The sequence below is a fragment of the Anser brachyrhynchus genome (assembly GCF_964034855.1).
Source record: "Anser brachyrhynchus genome assembly, chromosome: 7".
NCBI lineage: Eukaryota > Metazoa > Chordata > Aves > Anseriformes > Anatidae > Anser > Anser brachyrhynchus.
In genome coordinates, this window is record NC_137701.1 from 19459987 (window position 1) to 19474312 (window position 14326).

At 41.1% G+C, this 14326-nt stretch overlaps 1 protein-coding gene across 6 annotated transcripts in view; it reads left to right on the forward strand.

The window, feature by feature from the left end:
- GPR155 (G protein-coupled receptor 155) overlaps window positions 1-14326 on the forward strand; it is a 36807-nt gene that overhangs the window by 4834 nt on the left and 17647 nt on the right. For 3 of the 6 annotated variants that reach the window (XM_080600824.1, XM_080600819.1, XM_080600823.1), the window contains 2 exons: window positions 8407-8913; window positions 13195-13594. In XM_080600824.1, the coding sequence (XP_080456950.1) occupies window positions 8407-8913; window positions 13195-13594 (907 nt within the window). Of the gene's footprint in view, window positions 1-486; window positions 1401-1571; window positions 1763-7114; window positions 7606-8406; window positions 8914-13194; window positions 13595-14326 lie in introns of those variants that run through there. The other 3 variants (XM_080600820.1, XM_080600822.1, XM_080600821.1) reach the window with 3 other exon arrangements.

Sequence of the window (14326 nt, forward strand, 5' to 3'; positions counted from 1 at the left end):
AGTAGAATGTACCTGCTATGGGTGAATTTATTAAGTGTATCCAACACAGCGCTTCATAAATTGTCAGTCATATACAAGTCTTCAATACTTTTGGGTGGAGGTGGCTCTCCCTTCCCCTTTGTTTTGTCTTTTCTAGATGTTATGTGAAAGGGGAAGAATGGTTCTCTTTTTTTTTCTTGAAGTTCCTAGTTTGGTGGGGGGAAACTACCCAGCACACAAACTGAGGGCATTGCATCTGATGGACAAGTTTAGTTTCTTCTGTAAAGGCACCTCTTGCTATCCATCTGCTACATGTAACGAGCTGGTTTGGGTCAAATAAACAATGGAAGAAAGTAGATAACCTAGGGAATGGTGTACTTGCCTTCTTTGTGGCAGCAGTATCTGGCTGAGTTCCTAGAAGACGGGCAGCTCCGGCTGCTGTCTCCTCAACTGCATTTAAAATGAGAAGCTACAAGAAAGGTTGGATCCCCTTTTTCAGCAAGAAACTGCTTGACTATTACCAGCTTTTAGATTTTACTGGGGAGATTGTTAACTGTCTGACCAGCCTTGGGGAACTGATGCCATGTGGAAAATTAGGTTGCTTTTGTTTCTAAACACCACAACTGGTGTGTGTGTGTGTGTGTGTATGTATGAGGTTAATGTAGAAAACTGACACAAACTTCTGAGAGTCCCAAAGGGGAAATAAGTTGCAAGTGGTTTCCATACTGACATACGGCATACCTATTTGTGTAACTTTTTGCCCTACCTTTTTTTAATGCACTTAGAAACAAAAAAGAAGAACCAAAGCGTTAAAACCGCCCCCAGAAGGCATGGTTCTCTACCTCTGCCAGCACGTGTGCAACAACCCCCACCCAGCCTAACACGGCCTGGCACGAAGCAGGCCCAGCGGCCCCGGGGGATGGGGGCTGCTTCCCCCGCCGGCAGGAGCTGTGGAGCCCGGCCGCTATCCGTCGGGGCCAAGCCCGGGGCGGCAGCCGTGGCGCGGGCAGATAAAGTCGGCCAGCCCGGGCAGGGCCGCGGAGGCTGCGCGGGGAGGCGAGGCGCTGCCCGCCGGGGGACAGAGGCTGAGGGCAGCAGGCGGCTGCCGGCAGCGGGGAGCCCGGTGCGCCGCGGGGAGCGGCCGCGGGCGGAGCGGAGCCCCGGGGCAGGAGGCGGTGAGGACAAGCGGCCGCCGCCATTTTGCGGCCGCGCTCCCCCCGCGGCGCTCGGGCCGCCCGCTCCGAGCGCCGGGCTGCCGGGGCGGGCCGCCTGGGCCGGGCTAGACCTTGTCTCCCCTCCCCTCCCCTCCCCTCCTGGGCCTCGGTACCGGCGGCCTCGGCCTTGGGGAGGCTGTCACCTTGGCAGGGGAGAAATCCTCTATACGTGCGCTCGTGCGGAGGTGCCTACCGAAGGCTAAGTAGGTAAGCGGTTCGCTCCTGCCTCCATCCTCTAGTATTTTTCTTTTTTTTTTTTTCCCCCAAAACCAGCTGTCACAGCGGGTAGCGCTGTTATTTTTTCACCTCGCGTGTTTCCCGGTGAAAACGCCGTGGGCTCGGGGCTGGGGCGGCTGCGGGAAGGAGGGGCAGGAGGGGGGCGGCTGTTTATCGTGGCCTTTTCTCGGTGAGGAGAGGGATGCTTCATCCCTGCGGGGCAAGCAAGGTGTTTTCCAAGAGATGCTGACAACCAAGCGTAACCTGTATGCTGAAAAATGTTCTGCTGTTCGCATCAAAAACATGTGTCTGGTAACGAGCCCTCGGATGAGCCTAACTGGAAATTAAGGAAGGTGCGCTTTCCATTTATTTTTCTTGCCCGGTATTTTGCGCTGTTGGCAACTGTTGCTTCACTGGGACTCGTCTGAGCGCCCGCACAGACAGATCCTGCAGCAGCGCTGGGTGCCGCCGCTGTGAGGTCTGCCCGCCGCACGCTCAGGGCAGGCCTCGGTGTCTGGGGGTTTTGTGGACGCTCACTTTCCCCTCCTGCACTGTTCCACTGCTGTCTCGTAACCGCAGCACGGAGAACTGGAAAAGCAAACGTGACCTCAGAAAAACAACCGCTCGGAGATGTGTAAGGCCTGAAATCTCTCGTGGCATTGTTTGGGGTGCAAGCCAGCGGTGGCACGCTTCTCAGGTTAATTGCTGCTACAGTATTATTCTGTATCTGCTTTCTTGGCCCAGTAAAGAGAAAAGCAAATTTTGTGGTTAACTTGCAAGAATAGGAGCTGTAGTAATCACTTCTTCCCACTTAATTTTATCGTTGTAACTATCTGCAGATGCTTCCTTTTTTTGACTTAAAGTAAAAACTCTTAAAAAAAAAATGTGTATGTTGCATTCTTCTCTGAGATGCTGGAGCTGCCGTGAAGGGTAACTTTTCTTGCCCCAGTCTACCTTTCAGCCTCTTGAATACATTAGTGTCACACTTGAGGTGTTTCTGCATCGCGTTAGTGTAGCAAATAAGGTCACAGCGTGGGATATAATTTATGAACAGTGTGCAGTCTTGCTAGTGTCACCAGAATTATCCTGAGAGTAATGATCAGTTGGAAGTTTCTCTGAGAGACCAGAGAGATGTACATTGAGGTATCTCCTACAATCTCTCATAATTTAAAATAAAACAACCAACCAACCAAACAAACAAACAAAAAACCCAGCCAAACAAAGGAAAAAAAAAAAACACAAAAGGGTTTTTCCTGCTGGGAAAGGAGGAGACAACTTCTCTAGTCTGGTGCTCAGAGAAGAACCTGATGTTGCTCAACTCCCAGCTGCTGGAGAACTGACTTTCTGGTCTGGTGAATTTCAACACTTTACAAATATTGACGACCTACAGGAGACATAGGCAAATATCTGTGCTCTGGTTTATTTCAAGGGAATTGTAAACTGTGCTAGTTCCTTGCTCTCCAACTGTTGTCAGTCTTCATGCTAGGCTTCCTCTCATGTTGTCTGAAATGTCCTTCCTTACGGATGCATCCTGACGGATGGGCTGCAAGCAGCTGCTCTTGACACAGTCAACAGCAGATGAGGCAGCGTTATTCCTAAAAGCTTTGTGTTTATTATTAGTTCCCGGCATTGTAGCTGTGACAGAGCTTTCAAGGATTCAAATCTTAATCTTTGATTCTTGATATATCCTATGTGGGCAAAGCCAAGCTCTTGCCTTGGGGACTGTGTTATATTGGCTTGTTTTAGCGTCCTTTGACTAGTTAATGTTATACGTACTGTACGAACTGATGGCTTGCTGTGTAGAATATACAAGGCTTTGGTTTTGCATCAACTCAGCAATATTGATTTCATTAAAAACTGAACTGAAGATGTTTTTGCTCACATGAGAAGCTAGTTTGAGTTCAGCCCTAGGTGTGATAAGGCTGTATGCTAAACCTCTGATTAGTCATTACGTAATCTCACGACAGTTATGTAAATGCATGTATCTATCCTGTGGAGCAAAAGGAACTGAGAGAAATATTTACTGGTAATCAGTAAATCAAAAGGCTGCGTTTCTGGAAAATACCCGTGGCTCTGCAATAGACAGTCTGTGGTAAGCATGAATGTTTTGGGATGTGCGCATCTCTGGAGCTGAAGAGGTGATTCACGCTGAAAGCCCTCCGAGGAGTGCCAGTAACAGCTTTACCGCGGCACAGTTTCTGTCTTTGAAACTCATGTGGTTCACCAGAAATCGTGCCTGCCTGACTTTACAGGGGCCGTTGGAGTGAAGTTCAAGGTGAAGATAGCCTGAAGGAAGGCTGCAGAAGTGCTTGTGGTGCTCTGTAAAAGATGGTTGTAGGATGTGTGGGTGTATATCCGTGTTAGTTTTGATCTTGTGAGGAAGATAGGGGATTCAGCACGTGCTGCTGACTGATACAACGAGAGTCAGCCTGGTGCGTATTCATTTGAGTGAATCCTGAATTATAAAATTAGGACAATTCCGTATCTCGCATTGATTTTTATGAGGAGAAATAATAATCTCAATACAGAGGGAACAGAGGGTGTTTAACCAATTCTGGTATGATTTTAGCTTAAAAGTATTTGCCTTGGTAGACTTGTCTGTGAAGGCCTGGCCTGTGCAAGCAAAAAGCCTGCATAGCTCAAACCTCTTTTCAGGAGAGAAAGAGTAGTAGTAGTTCTGGCTGCAAAAGTCTTTCACAGTACATAACTCTATGCAGAGTGTGGCTTTTGTGAGTAAGAATTTGGGAAAATAAGTACAACCAGGAGAATATACTTCTGCTACAGATTAAATGTTGCATTTTTTTTCTTTTTTAGAAAAGCTTCAAGTTTGTTATTGCTGAAAAAATGCCTAAACAGAGTAAGGAGCAGGTTGAACATGTTGCGTTGTAGAGTCTTACCTCCATGCAGTCCTGCAAGCTTGAGGAATTTGATGTAGGGCTGCACCAAAAAACTGCTTTTCACCTTGCAGCTAACGTAGAATGTGGCTGGCTTTCAGGAATTCAGCATTGGAAATCTGTATGTGACAAAACAAAGCTTGATTCTTTTTTTTTGGATGTTTTGCAAATCCCAACTGCTTCCTTAAATTTTGCTAGTAGGAGAAATGATTTGTTGTCTGCTTTATTTATTGCAAGATTTTCCATTGTTCTATTGGAGATAATTCTCTGAGCTTCGGGTCTAAATCTAGGTGAATGTATCTTATATATATATATTACTGTAATACAACATTTAAAGTAAGCCCTGCTTGGAATTAGACTTATTTTCCTTGAAGGAAGACATAGCCAGGCTACTTGACAGATTCGGATGATGCTGCTCGGTCCAGATGAGTTACAACAGCATTGTGGTGTTGTTTACTAAAAGCTTTGGGCATAAACTCTCTGACTCATGACTTTTATTTATGCTACATGTGAATATGTGTATGTGGGATGCCAGGGGGTGAAATACGGCATACAAGATCTCACCTTTGCTCTGACTTGATTTATTTGCTTTTTTACCTTGCTGTTACATGCTCTCTACTCCTTGAGGAGTGGATACAAGGAGGCGGGGGAGGCTCTTCAACCAGCCCTTGATGTGCACAGATCTAACCACAGTGCTGTACAAAGCCCTGCTTTGGGAAGTGGGAATCTGAGCTTTGCCACTGATACGTTTGATTTATGACAAATCAGTCTGCCTTTGCCTTAGTTTCTGTCTCTACAAAATGGGAGAAATTATCTGGGCTTGCTTTCCAGAGTGCTTTAGGATTTAGTCATGTCAAAAATTAATATGTAGGGTTAGCACTAACGTGCTGCATTAGACCATTGGCCACTGTGTCCATGAGGATCCCTTGTTAACTGGAAAGTGTACTTCGTTAGCATGTGATACTGGAAAACTGGGGGAGGTCAAAGTTACAGGAAGCAAGGTGCAACATTGGAGTGTGATTGGAGTGTGACTTGTTTTCTGTGCATTTTTCTTGAAGGTAGGGAGCACCTTGCCAAATAGTTGTGTGCAGGGGTGGAGAAGCTACAATCCTGGTCAAATTTCTCTTCCTTGCCAAGCACACAGTTCTTGTAAGAACTATTCCTTCTATGTCTATTACAAGGAAGAACAGGAATGGTTAAGAAATGTGTGAACTGGCTCTCAGGAGTGTTAGGAGATGATGTATAACCACTTTCTAGAGTAGGTGACAAAGTTCTCATCAATAGGGTGTGTCTTCCATTGATGCAAGCCCAATTACGTTAGTGTGGAGGCTTGGAGTAAATTCGACAGCTCCTTGCGTCCATATAACTGCTCTGGACATCACAGTCTAGGAGATGAGAGGTAGTTTTACGTTGGAGATGGGGCTCTGGACAACCTGATCTAGTGCGTGGTGTCCCTGCCCATGGCATGGGGGTGGAACTGGATGATCCTTGAGGTCCCTTCCAACCCAAGCCATTCTGTGACTCATTCTATGATTCCATGGTCTCGAGTACTGACTTTTTGTGGCTGAGAAAAGGTGAAAGTTAGGTTTCTGTGCCAGTCATAGTTTGAAGGCGTTGCCGTAGCCTGATGTGTACGGACAAGATGTTAAAATGGAACTTGGAATTGGGTGTATGGAAGCAAATAAGTGAATAATCTTGGTCTTATGACCAGCCCTGTTAATATGAGGTAATACGTGGGCTGCGGTGTCCATGTTCCTGAAATTATCCCGAATCCTGTATGCCGATGAAGGAAGACTCTTAGAAAGTGTACTTTCTCACGGCAGTTAGCGCAAGAAATCTTCAGTAACTGCGTGTATTTAGCCTGACAGAACTGTTGTTGAAGAGAAGTGACTAGGTTTTATACACAGAAGTACGTGAGGGATGTGATGCCAGTGGTCCCCAGCTGTACTGTGGGTGTAAAGCATATAAGATGTGTAACTGCCGAGGCTTTAGAAAGCTACCTTGAAAAATTAAAGTTGCCAAACCAGCATAAACTAAGTTTGGAATATTAGTATCTGTTAAGCTGGAGAAAAATTCTGGAAATTAGATTTTAAAACTCCTCGCTTTAACTACCGCTAGGACGCAGTTGTAGCAGAAGGCAGTATGGCGTTGGACAGGCTCACTGCCTTCCGAAAGGACCGGCTCTTTTTTACACCTAGTCTGTGCTACATTTCAGACAGAAGGTGATGTTAATTTCCAGGTGTATCAGCTTCCAAATGAGCTCTGAGCGGAACCACCTCTCACAACATCCAGACGCTCAGCTGGCAAACATAGCAGGGCAAAAGTCACTCTTGCAGACGGCGTGCTGTTACACCAGTAAATGCTGTTCCTCTTATGGGTATCAAAACCAAAAGGGATTCTAGTATTGAGTAGAAATAAGGACATGGGGGCAGTTTTACTGTGTCTTTTGATGACCTGCTTTTGAACATTCCCATCTGCACGGGGGAAAAGCACAAAATCTATTGAAAAGCAATGCTGTGTTCTTGGCTGATCAGCAGTGGGAAAAGAGCTCTTGCTGTTCCATGATAGACTGAGGGCATGCAGCTTAGAATGGGAAAGAACATGGAAACGAGTTGTTGTTTGGGAGGTTTTGTTATTGTGCTTTTTTTTTCTTTTGGATGTGTGAAGAATGAGTCTGTAGAAGGATGTACAAAGGAAGAACTGCTACTGATGGCCTGAAAATTTTCCCTGCGACAGCATTATAGATCAATGTGAGGTCAGTAAGTTTGCATTTCCCCTGAAGCAGAGGGTTTTGTAACTGTTCTCCCTCACCTCTAGCAAAATAGTCAGCCAGCCCAGAGTACCCGAGGGAACATCCTTTTGGGAAGGTAGGAAAACTGTTTCAGGGTCATTGGACTTGAATTGGCAGCAGGATATTCACAAAAGAAATCCTGGAGACAGGCTGAAACGGTAGTTTTAGCAGAAGAAGATGTGTCTAGATTAGAGAACAAGAGATCTCTGAGTCATGTGTTTATAATTGAATAAGTGCTTATGAAAGTGCAGAGGCAGGGGGTGTAGGGAGACAAAAGAGGAACAAGGAAGGAGCCCTATCAGCACCCACAGAAATTTTGAGGGATCCTCCCATGTAAATGCCATAGGATCAAGTAGATATGGGAGGAGATTTAGGAGGAGCTCTAATTACAAAAGATATGGGAAGGGCAAGATCAAGAAGAAGGTGATTATGGTGTATGATGGTCACAAAGGATGAAGTTGGAACACCAATACTGAAAGTTTAAGAAGACTTTTGGCATCTGAGGATTTTGGTAAGAGGTGTTTCAGGGACGGAACTTGGGTTAAATAGGATGTAAAGGTGGAGGTAAAGGAGGATTCCTGACCATGCTTGAAGCTGTGCATTTTGAAGCAAAGATGAAGTAGCAGTAGTTAAAGGGAGATCAAGGGTAGGATTTCAATATTGGAAGTTTAAAGTGTATTTTTATTGCAGAGGAAAAAGAACCAAATAAGACATGGCATAGGGAGGACCTGAGATAAGATGTCATGGGGCAAACAAAGGGAGTTAGATAAGAAAATTAACAATTTGATAGTTGAAAGCAAAGAGAATGTGAGAACCATACCTGGGAATTGATAGTGAGCTGAGGAGGTGAGTAAAGTTGTAAGTTGCTAATGAGTGTTTAAAGAGTTTTATGCTTTCCTGATAGAGAGGTAACTAGGCTTCTAATGGTAGTCCAGGAAAATAAGGAATATACCCTGAGAATTTAACAGTTACTGTTTGCTGACTGAAAAGGGCTGAAGGGCAATAATTTCTCCTCAATGATGTTTAGATCTTTTTTTTTTTTCCGGATTCCCAAACTACAATTAGTATTTCAGTCTTCAGTCTCTATCAGTTGTCTTGCTGGGTGTGTGAACTTGTGAGAAGGATGTGTGAGTACAGAATGAGTACAGTTTTTTCTTTCTCAGATTTGTGTCTCAATACCTACTTATTACTTGTCTCACTGTTTATTTTTAATGCACTTGTAAGTATAAACTCTTCTGTCAGCAAGCCAGATACCATAAGCGTTTACAAGCACAGTTTCAGAAGTTAACGAATATTTTTGTTTGTTTTGCAGATGAGATTACTGCATGCTCTCTCTTTTGGAAGAGGTGGTCAAAGGAAATGGATAGCTATTCAGACTTCAGTGCAGAGAACCTCTCATCTTCAGCTAATATGTCTATTTCTTTGCCTGGACAAGTTGGACTCAATACCACCAGCGGTCCTCCTTCTATGTCAATAAGCAGGCTTTTCCCAGCCCTGTTAGAATGCTTTGGGATAATTCTTTGTGGCTACATAGCTGGAAGAGCCAACATTATCACATCAACTCAGGCCAAAGGACTGGGAAACTTTGTCTCACGTTTTGCACTCCCAGCACTACTGTTCAAAAACATGGTGGTACTTAACTTTTCTAATGTGAATTGGTCTTTCCTATACAGTATCTTAGTTGCCAAAGCTGCTGTGTTTTTCTTAGTTTGCGTTTTAACCTTGTTGGTAGCCAGTCCTGAGAATCGATTTAGCAAAGCAGGTTTGTTCCCTATTTTTGCTACACAAAGCAATGACTTTGCACTGGGATATCCAATAGGTAAGTAGTTCCTTATGCTTTCCTCTTCAAAATTATTTTTCAGTGCTCTAGATGCTTCTGCATCAGCATCTTTCTGCTTTTCTTTTGCATTATTTGAAATTGACTGAAGTTATGAGCTGCCTTAACAATTTCTTGTTACATTTCTTGAGGAAACTAATTTAAAAAATAATCCTCAGACCACATACTTTTCAGTAAGAGGGGAAAAGAAAAACAAACTGTTGGATGGTATGAATGAAACAATTTTAAACAATCTATCTTCTGTTGTATAGGACTGTGATCTTTATTAAAAAAAAAAAAAAAAGGAGCCTGTATCTGTGGCCTCTGAAATAGTTGTAGTGGGATTTTGTGCTAATTTGTCATTAACTCTTGGTCTACCTCAAAGAAAACATTTAGCCATAATGTTGGTGCCTACTGGTTATAGTGTGTGTAAGACACTTTTAATCTGCTTGACTCTAGAACAAACTTAGAACAAGCTAATTTTTGTGTTAATGTACGTAGCCAGTCATGTTCTATCCCTTAATCTTTGTTCTGTCACAACCAGTAGATGTGCCTTAGGATATAGTCTTGGAAGAAGTAAGTCTTTTAAAAGGAAGATTACTATGTGATTTGTGGTAATCTGCATTTGTGTTATCTCAAATTGGAATTTTATGTGGCTGTGATGCCTTTCTCAGTATGCGCAATTAGCCACCACTCCAGTGGAGTTAAACAAAAAAAAAAAAAGGGAAAAAGCAAGAGGAGGCATTCAGAGTATAACTTGTATAGCTGTGTACTCTTGTTCTTGTAAGCCTATATTTCTAATTCCAGACAATATCAGTTATTAAACTTGATTTTTATCCCAATCTGCAATACTATTATTTTCTTCCCTTTTGGTATTTATTTATTTCCCTTTTTTATAGATTTCCTTAAGGATATGTTGATATGCTTTTTAGTTATATGTACTATGATATTTAGAAAGAGATCTGGAGTTGTACTTTTTACATTGGGAGGTTCTTTGTTCCAGCGCAGCTTTCAGTGCTGCCTCTCCCCAGGCTGACCTGTATGGCCAGTGCAGAAGGAACACTGCAAGTATCAGAGTTTCAAAATACACCTTGAGTGGGTGGCATTTGGAGAGGATGGTTGGATTCTGTTGTATTTGTTTGCTGTTCCTTGAGCAGAAGGTACTTGTGCCTCTCAAATTCTCTTGAGATCACTGTTATCGTCGAGATAAAGTTAAGAACAAAAAAAGAAATAAAGTTTGTTCTAGCAAAGGAAAGAACAAGATAATTGTTTACAGAATTGGAAATAGAGTTACAAAAGAAAAGCTTAAGCATTCAACTCCAGATTACATGTAGCAACAAGTAGCTCCATATTTTAGATAACTCGAGGAGCTGGCAGTTTTATTCACCCTATTCCAGGGCAGCATGCTCCAGAGAATCTTGAATCTTTATTCTCTTCAAATTTGCTGGATGTATATAAAATACTGACAAATGCAATTGCAAACTTTTTCTTCCATAGATTAAAATACAATTTCCCTCAGTTGCATCTCCTGAGACTTATTCCTCTTGAGGGAAATCAGAAGTATATCACAAATATGGCTCTGAGAATTACCTCTTTGTTTATTGGTGCTGGATTAAAATGCCAGTTAAGATTTCTTTTTCTTCTCTTTTAAGGTTCTCTGAATATATTTGCCTTGCATCTTTCTACTCAAAACATTCCTTCTGTGTTGAATGACTTTCTTGTCGGATTACATTTTTCTCCAAATATCCACAATTTATAAGATATGATTTATGTTTCCTCTATACACAGTCTAGCCAAATTCACAACATCTAGTTTATTATGAGCTTACTAGCTTACCTAACACAACGGTAACACTGTAGGCGCTTAAGGGTTCTTTGTTCCTTAGAGCTATTTCCTTTCTTGCCCTTTCACTTCTCTTCTCCAACCCCCAAACTTTTACCAGTTTTTGATTCACGCTGTCTTGTGTGCAAGCTGTTCATGTTAGTGGCTTCTCTGGAGTGTTTGCAGGGCTGGATAACACAGAGTGCTTTGCTTAGTTCTTCTTACTTGTGGTAATAGGTGGTGTTTTGAGCAAAGCTTGATCTTCTAGTGGAAATATATTTTTATTGCTACCTTTAAAAATCATATGGTTCAGTTGAAATCTGTGAAGTAAAAAGTATTGACAATTCTGTGTATTACAATAATGTTATTTTAAAAGGCAGTTTATTTAAAAAATAATGTTCAGAGTTTTCATCCAATGTGATACTTTTCTGCAGTAACCAGTATGCTAATTTATGCTGTTGAGCAAAGATTTGCACATAGGAAAATAACTGTCTGTATAGGGAAGTTAAAATACAGGTTACATTTTTCAAAGCTCACTAGCCTGTTTTTCTCTAATCACTGTTAAAATGGTTCTACGCCGCAAAGTGATGCTGGTAAGGAGGTTTGCTAGCAGACCCCCAAGGTAAATTGAATTGCTAGGATAGAAATCTTCATCTGGTTGGTTTGTATTATTGGGAGAGATGATACAGCTCTGACAGAACAGCTTCATATACTCTCAGGTGCTGTGTTGTTAAAGCACAGGTATAGCAGAAGTGTCGTGTGGATGATGTCTTAGTTACACTAACTTTAATGATGTTAATTGTAGGAAGCATAAGCAACTAGTGGTTTATTTATATGTGTTTTTGATAAGCTGGGACGTGGAGAATTGTTTGAGAAGGAAGACATAAAATAGCATTAATTCTTTATTTTTCCTGTGATCAGCAAGCAGACACCTTGCTTTAAATAAAAAGCAAATTTTTCATCTGAGAGTTGTGGATTATTCTCACTGTCCTAATGATTCCTCATGACTGACTTCCTGTGTGACTTGTATTGAGTGGGATTTCATTGATATGGGTGGTCTACATAAAGCAGCGTAAAAGCATCACTCTAAGGTTTGATGTTTTAGGAAAATTTTGGCTTGTATAAAAAATGTCCAGCATATCTACGGTGGCTTTATTTATCAGAATATATTTAGTGTTTACAGTTTCACTATGTATTTAGTGAATACAGTTGCCACTTTATTCAGGACTTTAGGACAGGTAGCTCCTGTATGCATCCTTTAATCATGGCTTGTAAAGGCAAAAGCACCTTCAGTGCTTTTTCTTACATAGTAGAAGTCAACTAACTGAGAATGTCCGTTTATTCAATCTAAAGAGAAGGCTGGTTATAGTAAATGCTGATTTAGAACTAACAGATCCTCTCATTCCAGATACTTAAATAATAAAAAGGCTTTTCTTTTTTTTTTTTAAAAAAAAGCTTTGGGATCTTGAAAAATATTGTGAAGGAAAAAATTTCCTGAAGAAAAGAACAAGTTTAGTAGAGGGGGAGAAGTCTGTATCATTGTGGTGGGTGAGAAATGGAAGTCACTTTTCAAGATTTTCTTTATAAATTTTTTTTTTTTAATCTGCACAGATTAGTCTAGCTAATAGGTCAAAGCCACAATAAACCATGAGATCACAGAAGTGAAATGTATGTAGTCAAATTTTGAATTTTTTCATAGCACAGAGAAGTTTCAGTGTTCCACTGAACACTAAACCTTCTTCAAGGTGTTCCAACCTTGTCAGTTCTGTAACCTCTTTCTGGCAGTGCTGTAAATTTGTAGGTTAGCAAAAAAGAAGCAGAACTCTTATTTTTTAAATTTGCCTTATGTTCACAACTCCTGTTTGTAATAATTCCAAGAATCACTTCGCCTTTATGCGGTTACTACTTTGTGAATCTTAAAAGTAGTGGCAAATATTTGCAAGAACCTTATTTATAGAGAAGATTGATCTAAAAATGAACCTAAGCAACTAAATTTTGTATTTTGCATCACTGCTACAAATCAGAATTTGGCTGAGATGTTGAAATGTTCAAAAATATTGTGTCCTGCGAATGCACATGTAGTGCTCCACAATTCTCATATGTTTCTGGGGAGAAAAAGCAATTCAGAAAAAAAAAAAATCAATGTTCAGCATTTGGAATGAATCAAAAGGTGCATGGAATTGTTTGTTGTTTTCTTTCCTTTTTTTTTGTTCTGTAAGTGTTGAATCATTAAGTAGTATTGGTTAAGCTAGTGTTAGGGCTTTCATGTGTTTGTTATATGACTGTGACCTAACGGTGATTGGATGTAGTGTGTCACCTTATATCAGTTGTGAATGCTGATGCCTCTGAAGGATAATGAAATAATTTTCTCTAATTTTCAGGGAACAAAAGTTAATTTCAATATTTATGTCTTTTTTTTACTGAAATGTTATCACTCATCACTTTTCATTTTCTGTCTTCTAGTTGAAGCTTTATATCAAACCACTTACCCAGAGTATCTCCAGTACATTTACCTAGTGGCTCCAATATCTCTTATGATGCTAAACCCTCTGGGGTTTATTTTCTGTGAAATCCAGAAGTGGAGGGATAATCGCACTGTGTCCCAAAGCAAACTCAAAATAGTGGGCCTAGCACTCCTTCGAGTTCTGCAGAACCCAATTGTATTCATGGTCTTCATAGGAATTGTCTCAAACTTTATTCTTGGCCAGAAAATTCCTGAATACCTTGAAAATTTCATTGATGGACTGGGCAGTTCATTTTCTGGCTCTGCACTTTTTTACCTTGGACTAACCATGGTGGGACAAACAAAAAAACTGACAAAGGGTATGTTTGTTGCACTGATCCTTCTCATCACAGCTAAACTGTAAGTTCAATTTATGTACTTCTATAATTTTGCTCTCTAAAGTGTTTCTAGATGTTTTAAGCTCTGAATATACAGTCCATATGGCTTTTCTCTCAAAATCATTGTAGTGATAGTGTATTTCACTTCCTGTATTTTGTGTGAGTGCTTCCCAAACTTTCTGATAGTACGCAGCTTTTAACTTTCAAAAGAAACTTTGCAGACCACAAGCCTGTTGTCAGGCTCTGCAGAGAAAATAATTCAAGGGTGCTACAGCTTCCTGGACTGCCCGCAGGCCATCTGTCACGAATTGGGTGTTTGAGGAATTACTTTCTTAATTTAAAATTCACTAGCTTAAGTAGTTAAAGAAGAGTAAGTTTAGGAACTACTTGATTAGTCTTCACATTTTCTTTGGATTTAAACAATAAATCTCTAAATCAGTTGGGTTTTGTTTGCTGTGTCTATAAATCTTTCAGATTGCTATTTTGGAAGAGCTTAAAAATTATCACTCTACACTGATAAACTGTCTGACTCCTGAAAATAAAAACTGAAAATTTTTATATAGAACTTATGCTGTCATTATTTTCCCCTGACTATATGTCAGGTACTGGTGAACTAAATATTTGCTACAGAGCTACAATCAGCATAACAGAAATCTTAGTTGGTGATTGTTTAGACGAGAAAATTTGAAGACTCATTTGAGTATCAGTACAACTAACTAGCAAGCTTAAAGACCTAGTTTATAAACCAGCTTGA